The 16,278-nt window shown below is 49.1% G+C and overlaps 1 protein-coding gene across 1 annotated transcript in view; it reads right to left on the bottom strand.

Annotated features, from left to right (window-relative positions):
* Positions 1-16,072, bottom strand: part of Dnai2 (dynein axonemal intermediate chain 2) — a 30,521-nt gene extending 14,449 nt beyond the window's left edge. Inside the window, exons 1-6 of the mRNA XM_051159284.1 lie at positions 15,876-16,072; positions 13,214-13,375; positions 11,986-12,107; positions 9,414-9,556; positions 7,739-7,852; positions 504-643 (exon numbers count right to left, since the gene is read on the bottom strand). Coding sequence (XP_051015241.1) covers positions 504-643; positions 7,739-7,852; positions 9,414-9,556; positions 11,986-12,107; positions 13,214-13,375; positions 15,876-16,058 — 864 coding nt within the window. The 5' untranslated portion in view covers positions 16,059-16,072. The remainder of the gene's footprint in view (positions 1-503; positions 644-7,738; positions 7,853-9,413; positions 9,557-11,985; positions 12,108-13,213; positions 13,376-15,875) is intronic.
* Positions 16,073-16,278: the final 206 nt, after the last annotated feature.

Below are 16,278 nucleotides of genomic sequence, written 5' to 3'. Positions count from 1 at the left end.
AAACAGAGATAGAGAGATGGAATATGCAGAGAGCATCCCTCGGGGCAAACACACAAAACTGATGACCCCAGAGGTGGTGGACAGAGGAGGCATTTTAGAGCCTAGCCTTGAATCTTTAGAATTATTAAATATTCAGTGTTAAAAGTGGGGGAAGGTTAGAGCACTGAGATGGTTCAGCAGGTACAGGTGCTTGCTACCAAGCCTGAAGACCTGAGCTTGGTCCCTGGGACCCACGTGGGCACCAAGGTACATACCACTGCCCCCCCGGGAGAGAGGGCTGGAGGTGTAGTTCAGTGGTAGAACACTTGCCTCCCATGCATGGAGCCCTGGCTTCCAGTCTCAGCACAATAAAATAAGTAATGAAAACCAGAATGTAAGGTAATGTTCTTTGGATGGACCGTCCTCTTCTCTCCAGGGTCCAGCCAAGTGGTTGGTACCTGCCCATCTGTGCCCCTCCAGGTGGTTGGTACCTGCCCATCTGTGCCCCTCCAGGTGGTTGGTACCTGCCCATCTGTGGATGCTGAGAAGCACTCGGTGCCTGTCTTTGACTGCAACCAGATGGTGCCATACACTGGGTCTCGGTGGCTGAACTCGATGGTGGACAGCTCTGCCACCAGGCTGCCTTTCCGGGTGTCCCAGCAGGCTGGCAGGGGAGAAGATGAGGCTGTGAATGGAAGTGCTCAGAAAAACAAAACAAACCTGCAGTAAAACTTTTCTGTGACTCCAACTCTGAGTTGGAGGCTAGCCCGGTCTACATAGAGTCCCAGGGCAGCCAGGACTGCACAGTGAGACCCTGTCACAAAGTACATAAAAATAAGACAAAACTAAAGAAGAATGTCATCAGATGATGTGTGAGACCTGCAACAGATTCTCTGCACTTTTTTGTTTGGTTTGGTTTTTTGTTTTTGTTTTTACCAGTACCTGGCAGTGGGAGGCAGATATTAATTTGTTTTGTTTTGGTTTCTTGAGACAGGGTCTCATGTAGCCCAGGCTGTCCTCCAACTTGCTATATAGCTAAGGATGGCCTTGGGCTACCGAGTCTCCTGCCTCCACCTCCAGAGCACTGAGCTTACTAGTGCCTTCACGTGTAGTTCTACTGTGGTGTCTGCAAAGAGCCTTGGTGTTGGGGGTTGATCTGCTGCTACGGATTTTAATGCTGATTACTGGCCCCCAAGATCTGGTCCCTGCTCATGTTTACTTCTCCTTGTGTAAACCCTGCCCCACCTAATTTAAAGTTGGGTGGCTAATAAAAAAAAAAAAAAATGCTGAAGCTTGGGATTTGGCAGAAGAGAAGGGGGTGGAGTTTTGAGGTGATGAGGTCGGAGGTCAGGGGAATTCCAGGAAAAGATGCAGGATGAGGAGGAGGAGGAGGAGGATGAGGATGAGGATGGATTCCAGACAAGATAATAACGCAAGTACCTGGGGACCTTGGGCAGGAGGAAGATAACTGATAGTGGGATAATAGATTGGTTATTATGTTCACCTCTGTGCTTAATTTTGAATGAATCAGAGTCTTAGTGTGTGGCTATTTGGGGGGAAATTATCGACTAATGAATAAATAAGGTTTGTTAAATATATGACTGAATACTGATTATTAATATCCATCAACACCTTGGTTAACGGTTTTCTGCCGCTGCGAGGCTCTAAGAACTTCATGAAGTTGTTTTCACATTGGAACAAATGTCTAGGGTAGCTTGTCTGTGCTTCTGGTCCATGGACACTCATATTCGACTTTAGAGCTTACTGAGGTGAGAGCTGTGTTTGGGGGTGGTTGTGTGTATGTGTGTGTGTGTGTGTGTGTGTGTGTGTGTGTGTGTGTGTGTGTGTGTGTGTGTACATGTGAGAGAGACAGAGACGGAGAGAGGAGGAGGAGGAGGCATGGTTCCTTGCCCAGTAACGGAGCCAAGCTGGAGAAATGCTGCTGCTGAGTTTGGAGATTATCTGGATTTTTAGAATCGGGGCTACATTCGAACTAGCATACCTTTTCTACCAGCCCCACACAATCAAACAATCAATGCAGAGACTCCTGGAGTGCAGACTTCATTCACTGTGCCCCAGCCATGCTCTGAGCAGCACACTATACCCTGGTGAAGCTTGTCGGGATGGGCCAGGCTTGGTATTGGGAGAGGTAGGAGTGCGGTCAGGAGGTAGAGAGAGGCTGGGAAGGTCTGAAGGGGAAAGTGGCTGAGAGCTACAGCTGAAGGCAGAGCTAGCCAAACAAAGGGGTGAGGCCAGCATCCAAGGCAGGGGAAGCACAGGCAGAGACCCCACCCCCACCCCATGAGAATGTGGGCGGATCTCCCAGCTGCATGAACACGCTGCTACAAACTCATGGAGGGGCAGCCGGAGAGGCAAACCCGGTGACCTGGGTTTGCTTCCCAAAACCCACCTGGTAGCCCACACCACCTGTGCTTCCCGTTCCAATGGACCCAATACCTTTTCTGGCAACTAGAGATACATATGGCATATACATATACATGCAGGCAAAACGCTCAAACGCAAAATAAGATAAATGAATCTAAACATTAATAATGATTAATAATAGTGATTTTAAAAGAGGGCTGGTAAGATGGCTCATCAGGTAAGGTGCCTATCGCAGCCTGACAGCCCGAGTTTAACCCCTGAGAGCCACATGATAGTAAAGTCCACATGGTAGTAAAGAACCAACTCCTGGGGCTGGAGAGATGGCTCAGAGGTTAAGAGCACTGGCTGTTCTTCTGGAGGTCCCGAGTTCAATTCCCAGCAACTACAGGATGGTTCACAATCATCTATAATGAGATCTGTGCCCTCTTCTGGACTGCAGACACACATGCAGGCAGAATACTGTACAAATAAATAAATAAACAAACAAATCTTTAAAAAGAAGAAGAAGAAGAAGAAGAAGAAGAAGAAGAAGAAGAAGAAGAAGAAGAAAGAAGAAGAACCAACCCCTTCCAGTTGTCCTCTGACCTCTACATGCACACTGTGGTATATGTGCATCTCCTCCCTTACAATAAAATATTTTAATATAAATTAAAAGTAAAAAACGAGGGCGGGAGAGATGGCTCATCTGTTAAGAACACTTGCCGGCAGGGGACCAGAGTTCTGTTCCCAGCACTACACTGGGTGGCTCACAATTCTCTGTAACTCTATCTGAAGAGGATGCCCCCCCCACACACACACACAGGCAAACACACATGTACAACTTTTTAAATGATAAAATAAAGAGAGGGCTGGAAGATGGCAGAGTGGTTAAGAGTGCTTGCTGCTCTAGCAGAATGCTGGAGTTTGGTGGACTGCCCACAACCTGTATCCACCTCCAGGGGATCTGATGCCCTCTTCTGGCCTACACACACACACACACACACACACACACACACACACACACACACACACACAACTAAAAGAAATTTTTAAAAAGAAAAGAAACTCACAGGAGTGTTCAAGCCTCTACCACGACCCCAGACCCCATCTTTGTATCTGCTTTGACAAAGGGGTGATGCCTGCCTGCTTCCTGTCCCAATGTATCTGGCTTTCATTTCTTCCTGAGGGCCATCAAGGGCCCACATGCTTGTGTAAGGCTCTCTCTCTCAGCCAGCCTGGGAAGGTGACCCAGGCAAGCTTGGGAAAATGACCCAAAAAGAATTGAAGGCGAGCTCAGCTGCAGTTTCTGAGATGAAAGTGGCCAACCGAGATAAACAATTTCAACTAAGATAAACAATTTTCAGAAAGGTACCATCTGGAAATTCTGGAAACTCCCCAACACCCCTCCCTGCCAAGAATAGCCCCCAAGACCAACGACCCTGGCAATAGCCAATAACATTTAGACAAGTACCCCTAGCGACCACCAGGGCCAATCCTAACATAGGGCACGTAGCCTCTCCTGACCTTTGTGGTTTTAGCCTTTAAAAAGTCTGTGACAGTGCCTCGGGGTGTGCCTCCTCCCTCATTCCCGAGTGAGTGCTGAGGCCCCCTGATGCGCATCAGCAATAAACCTTGTGCTTTTGCATCAACACTGTGGTCCTCGAGTGGTCTCTCGTGACGACCCCCTACTACCTGAGTGGACTCTAGGGTCCAACACTTGCCTACTCAGAGCCATTTCCACACACACACACACGCAAAAAAAAAAAAACCCAAAAAACTATTTTGTGTCCCAACAAACCTACTTACTTGCTCCTGAGTTTTGACCTAGTCTAAGCCCCCAAGCCCAAGACGTTTGGCCCTGGCCAGGCCAAGAAATGTGTTTCTTTGACTAAATTCTCTGCAAAGCAGCCTCCAAGGTGGGTCCTGTGATCCTGGATGTCACAGCCTGGGTCTCCCTCCTATGGTGGTAGGGCCCCAGAGCTGAGCTGTTCTGAGCAAGTATGCAAAGCCACTGAAAAGGGGTCATGAATAATAAGTGAGGAGGGCTGCTGAATAAGTCATGACAGCAGCTCCTCAGCTGTGGTCTTTATGGTTCAGACAGATAATATGGCAGGGGTATGTATGGGGGCCATAGTTGTGACACAGTGACACAGTCTGGCTGCTCCCCTGGGAAGGTATTAAGTCAGAGAGAAAGAGAGACAGACAGACACACACAGACAGACAGACAGACACAGAGAGAGAGACAGATAGACAGAGACAGACAGACAGAGACAGAGACAGAGACAGACACACACAGACAGACAGACAGACCAGGGTCTTACTGACCAGGGCCTTTTCCTCAAAGAGCCAGGAGTTTAAGACTAGCCTGGGCTACAAAGTAAGACCCTCTCTTTAAAACAAAAATACATTAGGAAGCTGGGGAGATGGCACAGTGCTTGCTGAGCAGAGTACCCACACTGGGAGGCTCACAACTGCCTGTAACTACAGTGCCGTCTTCTGGCCTTCAAGGGCACTGCACCCAGGTGCACACCCGCCACACACAGACGCAATCAAATAACAAAAGCAAAGATAAAAAGAAAATTAGCAAGAGTAATTAATTAAACCCAAAACAAAGCTAAGCACTGGCTCAGAGTTGTAATCCCAGAGCCCAGAAGCTGAGGCAGGAGGACTAATTTGAGTTTGAGACCAGCCTAAGCTACACAGTTGAGTTCAAATCCTGTTTGTGCTACATATGGAGACCCTACCTCACAAAATAAAATGCTAAATAATAGAAAACAAATAGCCAGGAATGGTGGCACATGCCTTTAATCTCAACACCCAGGAGGCAGAAGCAGGCAGATCTCTGTGAGTTCAAGGCCAGCCTGGTCTATATAGCATAGCAAGTTCCAGGTCAGCAAGGTCTATATTGCAAGTTCCAGGTCAGCAAGGGCTACACAGTGAGACCCTATCTCAGCATGTGGGAGGTAGAGGCAACAGAATCAGCAGCCTAGGCTACACCTCCCCAACACACACACCTGAAACAGAAAATGGAATGAAAATTGAAGTTAAAAAAAAAAAAAGCCAGGTATTGTGGTGCACGCCTTTAGTCCCAGCACCTGTACTCGCACTCAGGAGGCAGAGGCAGGTGGATCACTGTGAGTTCGAGGCCAGCCTGGACTACAAAGCAAGGCAGGACAGTCAAGGCTACACAGAGAACAAAAAACAAAACAAACAAACAAAATCCCAACAAATAACCCCCAAAATCTGAGAAATGTAAAAAGTCAGAAGTCAGTTCTTGGAAAGAAAACAAGATTGACAAACCTCTTGGTTGACTAAGACAAAAGCAAAACAAAACAAAACAAAAAGCAAAAAACAAAACAAAGCCAAAACCCTCAAGTGACTAAAGCATACAAGAATCATAAATGCTGTATCAATGAATGGGGTAACCTAGATGAAGTGGAAAAGTCACTAGAACAAATGCTGCCAAAGCAGATTCAGAAATAGAAGCCTGACATGATGGTTCACACCTATAATCCAAGTACCTAGGAAGTGGAGGCAGGAGGGTCATAAATTCAAGTCCAGTTTAAGCTACATGAGACTGCGTCAAAAAGAACATGAAGGAGGGGGGAGGAAGAGAAAATGCCAAGAAAGCCAGAACAAGTGAAAGGATTCAATTCATTCATTGGCTTTCAATAAAGAAAAGCCCTGGGGCTGGCTAAAGGCGCTTGCCACCAAGTCCCAACAACAGGCATGGTGAAACAGGAGAACTGATCCTCCTCACACGCCCTCTGCCTCTCACTAGTCACCATCACACACAAGTGCCCATCCCCCACTCCACCTCCTGCCCGGTTGTGTGTAACCCAACCCATGGTGTCCTCTGAGCCATCTTAGGGAGTGCAGCTGTGCCCCCTTACAGAAGGATTATCCCAGCTGGCCCTGTTGACTGTTTATGCTCTAACAGAGGGGAGGGAGAGCCAGGAGACCTGGCTGCTCCAGCCACTTGTGTGCAGCCCCACCCTAACTACTCTAACTGGCCTCAGGGAGGGGCTGCAGCACATAGCCTAGGGGAAAGCTGGCCAGGGTGGTTATCTCTGCGGCTGTGGGGAAGTGCTCACCCCGTGGAGTACTTTGGGGGAAAAGAAGCATCCAAACCTCCTGTGCTCCATAAGGAAGCCTGAGAAATGTCCAGATTGTGACTGTGCCTCAGGTTATCTGTAGGACTTTAAGAAAAGGACTCTCTCTCTCTCTCTCTCTCTCTCTCTCTCTCTCCCTCTCTCTCTCTCTCTCTCTCTCTCTCTCTCTCTGGAACTGAAAAGCAAAATAACTTCCTCCCTTAAGTCTGTCCCCTCAGACCTTGTGCCACAGCAATGGGAACATGGGAAGCAACTCTTCCTGACTGCGTGTGCAAACCCAGCATCACCCAACAGCCATCCCATGTACTTTTTCCAGACATGTTTCCCAAGATGGGTCTCCACAGTGGCCCTCACAATTCTGTATCACTAGTCCTGGTACTTTAGTTTATTTGAGCTGTATCTTGGAAAAAATAAAAACCCTACATTTTATTTATTTATTATACATGTATATGTGCAGGTACCCATGTGCCATGGTACATGTTAAGGTCAGAGGACAACTCTCTGTCCATCATGTGGGTTGCATGGGTCAACTCAAGCCATCAGGCACCTTACCTATGGAACCATCTCCCCAGCCTAAATAATAATAATAATGATAATAATAACAATGATGATGATGATGATGACACTATTGTTATTATTGTTCTTGTTATTATTTTATTATTGTTATTATTAATTTGGGTTTTCAAGACAGGGTTTCTCTACGTAGCTCTGGCTGCCCTAGACTTGCTTTGTAGACTAGGCTAGCCTTGAACTCACAGAGATCCACCTGCCTCTGCCTCCCAAGGGCTGGGATTAAAGGCGTGTGCCACCATAGGCCGGCCCCTGCCTGAATAATAATAATAATAATAATAATAATAATAATAATAATAATAATAATTGTTATTATTATTATTATTTTATTTATTTATTTTGGTTTTTCGAGACAGGGTTTCTCTGTGTAGCCTTGGCTGTCCTGGACTAACTTTGTAGACCAGCCTGGCCTTGAACTCACAGAAATCCCTCTGCCTCTGCCTCCATAGTGGGATTAAAGGCGTGCACCACCATTGCCCGGCCCCTGCCAGAATTATTTTTAAACCTTCTTATTTCCTGCTAATGTTAGACTTACCTGAATGATGATTATGACCGGAGGCCAGCCCCACCTGTGAGCATAGCCTTGACTCGTAGGTGGCTGCAGTGGTAAGCTTTCCTAAGGGTATGCCTGCTAAGTCCAGTCCTGGTGGACACGTGTGCTAGCAGCGCCCTGCCTGGCTGCTGGCTGGCCGGCTGGGTGGGGTCTTCCTTACCTATCTGCCCATTGTAGCAGCCCCCTAGGAGCACGTGGGAATCCTTAGGGTTGTACTCCAGTGTGACCAGAGGAGAAGATGGCTTCAGAGTAATTTCAGGTCTGTTGGGATTTTCTAGAATGAAGAAGGGCGGGGGGGGGGGGGGAATCCATCAGGCCTGCACGGAAAAGGACATGGCTGAATAGTTTAACCCCTTCTCTGTGCGGAGGGCCATGGGCAGCAGAGGAGCCCTTCCCTCCCTCTGGTCTCTTCTGCTTGAACCTTGGCTGGTGGCTTTATTTTGGGGAGGGCAGGGGATCAGGAGTGGGGCGTGTATTCACGTTTTGAATTCCAGTTCTAGTCCATTCCCCAGGTTTGGTAAGACATCAACATTTGAGCCTAAGATGTAGGGAGTGGAGGAAGTCCAAGAGAGTGCAGTTCTGAGGGAATGTGTGCTTGTGTGTTGTTGACACGGGTAGGCGCAGCCATGCCAAGGACCCCAGAGACTTAGACCCATGGAGGAATGGCAAAGCCTCACCCCACCGCCCCACCCCTGCCAGAGGCTCAACACCTCCCTCAGTAGATGAGAGAGAGAGAGAGAGAGAGAGTGTGCAGACCACGTCTACCATGGCTCTCTCCTCACCAGATAGCTGCAGTCTGAAGACCTGGTGACCCTCAGAGGTCATTCCTGCCAAGATTAGTGAAGGCTGCCTCCATGGCCCAGGTGTCTATGATAGTCCTGCCTGCTTGTTTATCTGTGTGTGGTCACCCTGCATCCTCGTTCAGCTGTGTTCACTCACCCCACCTCTCTGTTCAACTCTATACAACAAATGGCACTGAGCTTCCCGGAAATCGAGATTTCTCCCACAGAGAGCCCAGCCTGCCCCACCTTGGCTTTTCAGTGGGCATCCATCTGTGTTTGTCTTTCGTTCGTTCCTTCACTGCTCCAGCGAAGCCCACTGAGGTTTTACATAAAGTCTTACTCCTGGGGACAGTGAGCTGGCTCAACAGGCACTTGTTGCCCAAGCCTGGTGGGACCTGAGTCTGTCCAGTCCTCAGAGCATAGATAAAGGTGGAAAAAGGACCCCACAATGTTGTCCTCTGACCTCCACATGTGCGCCATGGCACACATGCCCACCCCACCACTCTCTTCCACGCAGGTGGAAGAGCCAGGTCTGTGGACCACAGCTGAAACTGTGGTGACCCTGGGTGAGGGCGGCCTGCTGTCAGAATTTGGTGAGCTGTAGCAGGGAGCGGAGTGTCAATTCTGAGTTGTGCCTCCTCCTTTAAGGTCTGTCACTGTGTGAATGGAAGGCAAGAGGCAGGAAGGGTGAGATGGCTTCCTTCCGACTGGGCAAGTGGGAATCCCTCTGGGATAGGGTCCCATGGATCCTGGTCTTAATGCCCCAGTTTAGCAATCTGGAGTTGGGCTGGGGTTATAGAAACTGCCTAACACTCACGAGGCCGTGAGGTCCATCCCCAGGGTACACGGATCAGGTTTGGCTCCATGGAGGTGTGCCTGCCTGCTCCCACATGGGGAAGAAACGAGAGCCTACCTCCTGCTCCCCCCAACACACACACACACACACACACAGTGTCTTTGGCCCCTTATCTCTACCCTCAGCTCCCCGAGTTTTGCTGGGCTCTGATCTGGCCCCTCTGCCCTCCCTCACCGCTGGAACCACCTGTTTCTCACCCAGGTCCCAGATGTAGGAGTCATGGCTCATGCCCAGGGGAGCTCGCTGGAACTTCAAGCAGGAGTAAGCCACGGCCAGCTTCCTGTTACCATCAGGGTGCCAGGAGAGGTGCGTGGTTGTCCGCTTGATCTCCTGAGGGTCCCTGGAGTCGGGAGCAGGGAAAGCAGAGGACCGGAGGTAAGGTTCCCCCAAGTCTGTGTTTATTAGATTCTTTTTCCAAAAGTTTCCAAATAGACCTAAGCAACCGCTTTCACTTAGGGATTAATTTTACAAGGTGGAAACTGGACTATGGGTGGCTCCTGCCCCCTGTGACCCATGGCTCCAGAGGCCAGCTTAGGCTACAGAATACAGAGACTCTGCCTCAAAAAAACAAAATAAAACAAACAAACAAACAAACAAAAAACAAAAAACAAAAAAACCCAAAAAACAAGGCCCCAAAGAAACCTCAAAATTGACAAGAATCCCTTAAATACCATTCTGGATGGCTCCACCTAGAATATAAGAAGAATTAACCAGGGAGAGAAATGAGAGACATCTAGGCTTATTTGCAAAGTGTGGTGTGTGTGTGTGTGTGTGTGTGTGTGTGTGTGTGTGTGTGTGTGTGTGTGTGTGAAGACCTCATGTACCCCAGGCTGGCCTTGAACTGAGGATAACCTTGAATTTCTGATCCTCCTGCTTCCACACCTAAGTGCTTAGATTATGGACACAAAACATTGCATCCAGTTTATAAGGTACTAGGGATGGAATCCAGGGCTTTGTACATGCTAGGCACACACACACACACACACACACACACACACACACACACACACACACACTGCCAACTCAGGCTGTCAGGCTGCCAGTGTCTCTGTAGATCTGACTGATAGGATACTTATGTGTGTCGTCACAATGAACTTTAGCCCTCTCTCTCTCTCTCTCTCCTAAAGATAGGGTCTCACTGTGTAGTCCTGGCTAGCCTGAAACCCACTATGTAAACCAGGCTGGACTTGAACTCACAGAAAACTGCCTGGGAGCCTGACGCCACAGCTGCGGGAATGAAAGAGGTGAGAATCCAGCCACGTCGTTACTTAGTATTTGCCAGAATGAGTTCAAAACTCCTGCTCATCTCAGCATGCACCAAAACCCTGACCCCAATTCTAACAAAAAAGAGGGAGGGTGTGGATGTAGTTTGCTTGCTGGCGTCTGCCTACAGGCACGAAGCCTTGAAATTTGGCCCCCAGCCCCACATAAAACAAAGGCTGAAATCCCAGCACTTGGGAAGGACTCCAGGACTAGTGCTGGCTGCACAGTGAGCGAGCCTAGGCCAGTCTGAGCTACAGAAGAGCCTATCCCAGAAAGAAAGGAAAAGGAGGAGAGAAGGAAGGGCAGAGAAGGGGAGGGAAAGAAAAGAGTCAGCGAAACAAGCCGGTTAGTAAGTGAAAGAAACCAGACTAAATGGGCCACGAAGTGTAAGGCATTGGGCGGAGTGTAGACATTGGTGGTGAGGAAAAAAAAAAAAAAAATCGGTGGGTACCAGGAGGTGCAGGGCTGGAGAATGAGCAGGGAAAGCAACAGGGACTTTTTAAGGCAGTGAAAACTGCTCCGTATTGTATGAGGCCCAAGAGTGCCCCCTAGTGGAAACCATGGCCTCTGCATAGCGAGGATTGGTTACGTGGCTTTTTTATTTTTATTGTAGCCCAGACTCATCAGATTCCCTATGTATCCGAGTCTAAGGATGACCTTGAACTCCTGATTTTCTTGCCTCTGCTTCTCAAGTCCTAGAGTGACAGGTGTGTGCCACAAAGTTTTATTGTTTGTTTTTGGGGTTTTGAGACAGGGTTTCTCTGTATAGCCTTGGCTGTCCTGGAATTCGCTTTGTAGACCAGGTTGGCCTCGAACTCACAGAGATCTGCCTGCCTCTGCCTCTGCCTCACAAGTGCTGGGATCAAAGGTGTGCGGCACGGTGCTTGGCTTGTTTGATTGTTTTTCGGTTTTTTGTTTGTTTGTGTTTGTTTTTGTTTTTGTTTGGTTTGGTTTTTCGAGGCAGGGTCTCTCTGAGTAGCCTTGGCTGTCCTGGACTCGCTTTGTAGACTAGGCTGGCTTCAAACTCACAGGGATCCACCTGCCTCTGCCTCCCGAGTGCTGGGACCAAAGGCATGCGCCACCATGCCTGGCTTGTTTGATTGTTTTTGTTTTTGTTTTTGTTTTTAAGACAAAGTTTCACTAAGTAGCCCAGATTGCCTCAAACTTTCCATCCTGACTCAGCCTATTGAGTGCTAGGACTACAGGTGTGTAGGACATCACACCGGCTTGGTAGATGTGCTGAGGGTTGCTGTGTGCTCAGGGTGGGAGGGGCGTGAGAGCCCGCTACACTCTCCATTCAGTTTTGCTGAGAGCCTAAAACTATGGAAAATTAAAGTCAATTACTTTGTAAAGATTTATTTATTCTCTGTGTATGACCTGGTGCCTGTGTAAGAGGGCATCAGATTCCTGCATTGAGCCCCGGGAGTCTGGTTCCCAGCATCCTCCCTGGCCAGGTGACCTGTCGCTCCAGCTCTCTGGCACCTGGCACCCTCCCTCTGGAGCTACCTGAAGACGTTGATGGTTTTGGCTGAAGGGGCCTCTTCAGTCACCTCCACACCTTCCTCGTCATCAAAATATTCCTCGTAGATGTCGATGGCGTTGTTCTGTTTAATGCAGTGCTCCATGATCTGTGGAGATGTGGAAGGTTCTTAGCAGGGAAAGAGGTCAGTCTCCATCCAGCAGGGCTGCCCTGCAGCCCGAGAAGGCCAAGAAACGGGGAGTGGTCCCTGCCTTGTTCGATGGGTAGAATCACCTCCAAAGAGTTACAGTTGGTTCTTGGGGGCACAGGAATACAAGCATGGCCCACAAAGCACTTACGTCAAGGACAAACCACTCCAAAGCACCCCCTCCCATAATTTCTAATGTTTATCAAGGTCTCGCCAAAGCTCGACACTCTCCCAGAGCCTTTTTTTTTTTTTTTTTTTTTTTGATGCCTTCAGCAGGAAATGCCCTCCTTACAGAGCAAACGGGGAAAGTCCCTGTCTCTGACAGAGTCTCTTTTAATGGTATCAGACGAAGTCTGTGTGTCTGTCTGCCTGTCTTGGACTCATAGAGTGAATTACAGACTCTTTGGGGGCAGGAGGCATGAGAGATTCAGTTTTTACCTCCCACTGTGTCTGGCAGAGACTTAAAATTCAGTTCAGTGCATAAATCAGCATTACTGGCTGATTGATAGGGCTCTTTTGGGGTACCTTTTACCCAAGAGGTGGTATTATTATTATTATTATTATTATTATTAATGAGAACGAGTTTTCTTTTACAATCATGAGGGTTCCAGGGCTCCAACTCAAGGTGTTCAGCCTCGGGGTCAGGGGCCTTTACTAACTGAGCCAGCGTCTTCCAGCATTTTTTAAAAAAATAATTTATTTACTTTTATTGTATGTGCATTGGTGTTTTTGCCTGCATATATGTCTGTGTGAGGGTATCAGATCTTGGAGTTACAGACAGTTGTGAGCTGCTGGGACTTGAACCCGGGTCCTTTGGAAGAGCAGTCAGTGCTCTTAACCGCTGAGACATCTCTCCAGCCCCCATCTTCCAGCATTTTAGACTCTTCCTAAAACCTGTTTGGCTATATAGGCCCTTACAGTCAGCTGTGAGGTTCGCCTTCCCTGGCCGGGAGCCCCAGGAGCCTACATGGGGCTCTGCAGAGCCTGCAGGGCACAGTCCAAGCTGGGGGCGGGGGGAGGGGGGAGGAAGTGGTGTGGGACGCAGCTGGAGCTGGAGGTAGACTAACCGAGCCCAGCTGCATGACGGCATTGATGTAATTCTCATCTTTCTCCACCTTCTTCCGGAAGCGGATGGTCTGCTCCAGCTCCAGGGGGTTCACATCCTTGGGCCAGCCCCCCTCGATGTGGTTAACCCCGCAGCTCTCCATCTCAAACCGCTCTGTGTTGGCCTAAACAGAGAACAACAGGTAAGAAGACATCTGTCTCTGGCTTAAGCATCCCGCCATTTCTGCAAACCTGGATCCTGGGACACTAAGCTCTTAAGAGGGTACCGAAGATGGGGTGCCCTGGCCAAAGCCACAGAGTGAGGGGACCCTATCTGGTCCTCAGGCGGCCTCAATAGCACTACCTTTAAAGCTTTGCAGGGGACAATGGTGGTTATGGAAAAAAACCCAGTTCTGTGGAGCTCGCAGGAGAATTTTCCCAGCTAAAGTTGCCTTCTTGACTTCCTCCCACCTCTCCCAACATTAATTAATTCTCTTTTCAGAACCTTTAAAAAATTTTTTAGTTATTTACTTATCATGTATACAGTGTTCTGCTTGCATGTACACCTGCACACCAGAAGCGGGCATCAGATCTCATTATAGATGGTTGTGAGCCACCATGTGGTTGCTGGGAATTGAACTCTGGAAGGACAGTGCTCTTAAATGCTGAGCCATCTCTCCAGCTCCATTCACTCATTCTTTGAGGCAGGGTCTCATGGAGCCCAGGGGGGCTCAAACTTACTATGTAGCTTAAGGATGACTTTGAACGTCTGGTCCTCCTGCTGGGGTTATAAATGTGTACTACCAGACTTGGTATTTGTTTGTTTCTGTTTTTTTCAGACAGGGTCTCACTATGTAGCCCTAGCTGGCCTGGAACTTGCTATGTGTGGATCAAGTTGGCCTTGAACTCAGAGAATCACCTGCCTCTGCCCTCTGAGTGCTGTGATTAAAGACATGTACCACCATGCCTGGCTCACACTTGGTTTTATGCAACATTTACGGTGGAACCCAGGGCTCTCTACATGTGCTAGGCAAGCTTTTTACCAACCGAGCTACATCTCCACAAAGCGTGGCACAGACAGCACCTGACTGTCATTCCAAAGTTCTTTGTCTTGTGGGGAAAGAATCCCCATTCCCATTAACTGGCTGCTCCATCACCTTTCCTCTTTCACCTGGCTCCCCTGCAGTGAGATGCTTTGCCACGGCTGGGCCACAACCACAAAACCCTATGCCATGAGCACCAGCACTTGTTGGTAGGACCCTACTGTTTGAGGTTGTAGTCCTCCCTGTCCGGATAGCCATTTTGTGCTCGGTGTCAGATGGAGGACTCCCTCTCCCCAGCAGGGCCTCCGGCTCTCTGCCTGACTCCATCTGGAGAGTGTCTTTAGACATAGATGTCCCTTAGCACATTTGATATATGGCCCTTGACACAGCTCCCTGCTAGCTCTCCCCTCCCTGCGCCTATAGGATAATTAGGTACTGAGTTCCCACTCATACGATGGGAGCATGCTGCCAAATGCAAACATCCTCAAAGTACCTGGTTTCAACCAGTTACGTGCACCTATCCTGGAAGCCCCCACCCACTCCCCCAAGGACTATATTGCCTTTGTTCTCCCTGAGTAAAGTTGAACTAGCTCCCTGAAGTGGTTCCCCAGAGTGTCCAATCTCCGTCATGCTCACGGCCTTCCAAGCTCTGTGCCTTGCCTTTTGCTCCTCCTGCCTTGGTAGGCTGGTGGCCAACAGCCCCCTTCCTCCCCCCCTACCCCCCGGGAAGTGAAGAACCACAGTCTCCCAGCAATTAGGCTGGAAGAGCAAGAAGCTCGCTCATGTGTGAATCATCAGGATTGTGAAAAGTGTTTTGGCCAAATCAAGTGATACTGGTGGATCCTGGGCGTGATAAGTTGGGCTAGCCCATTCCACACAACTTTCACTGTGGATGACAGAAACGGGGCAGATCCCTTACTTCATGTGGACGCAGTGTTTCTGACTGTCCCATTCTGATGGGAATTCCTAGGCAACACTTCCTTTTTCTTAAGTCTCTCTGGATAGTCCTCTCAGAAGGGCCAAAGGCCTAGAATGGCTCCAGTAACATCTCAAAGGCCCCAGAAGCCTTAGGAGGAACATTTCTGTCCTAAGCACGTCCTATCTTTTTGGTATTGCAATATGACCTAACACTATCATCTACAAAGTTGATATTCAGAAGCCACATGGTCAACACCTGTGCTCATGAGCGCGTGCACACACACACAAGCGCACTCACCTACGCTCTGTTGGACAGAGGAAATAGATGTAATCTTTAAAAACCAGACTTGGGAGACAGAGGCAGGAAGATCAGAAACTCAAGGCCATTCATGTCTTGGCAAGGTCAAGGCCAAGCTGGGATGGCCACTCTTCCATCCTGGGAGGTATCATATTAACAGTGATGAATCTTCCATCCTTCAGCATCACAGGCTGTGCATCCACAGCGATTCAGAGTGTGGACTTGCCTTGTGCATTCTGTGAACACACCTGCTCCGGCCCAAGAAGAGTTGGTGTTGTCTACTCCTAATCTGGGAGCCGGGTGAGTCTTGGACCCTTCAGGCCCATACACCTCCAGCACCCGCTCTCGCTCTCCTCCACTCTACCTAGCCTCCAGGTAGGCCGGCTTCCCCACTGACCACCCTGTGTCTTGAGGGCAGGAACCCACCTCGTGTTCTGACATGCTGGCCGAGCATTGGATTCCTGTGTCCACTGGATTCCGCTCCACATACAGTGAGGACAGCTCAGGGTTGGGTGGGATGTCGATGTTCAGCTCAGCCTGGCGGTCCGAGAAGTTGCATTGCTTCCCGAACTCGCTGCGCTTCTTGAGGTACACATAGACGATCTCCATGGTGATGGTGTTGACGGCTGTGGCAGGAGAGAGGAGAGTGAGAGCGGGAGGGGTCCTCAGGGGCACACCAGAGGCAGGGCCAGGTTTTCCATCTGGTTTGCAGGGAGCCAGATTGGGGAAATCCTAGAGGACTTCTCTAAAAACTACACCTGTATATGTTTTAAAAAATCATTTAGGGGGCTGGGCGGTGGTGGGCGCACGCCTTCCTTTAATCCCAGCA

This window comes from Acomys russatus, chromosome 16 (genome assembly GCF_903995435.1).
Source record: "Acomys russatus chromosome 16, mAcoRus1.1, whole genome shotgun sequence".
NCBI classification, from domain to species: Eukaryota; Metazoa; Chordata; class Mammalia; order Rodentia; family Muridae; genus Acomys; species Acomys russatus.
Note: the sequence above shows the minus strand (reverse complement) of the source record. Positions and strands in the feature narration are given on the sequence as shown.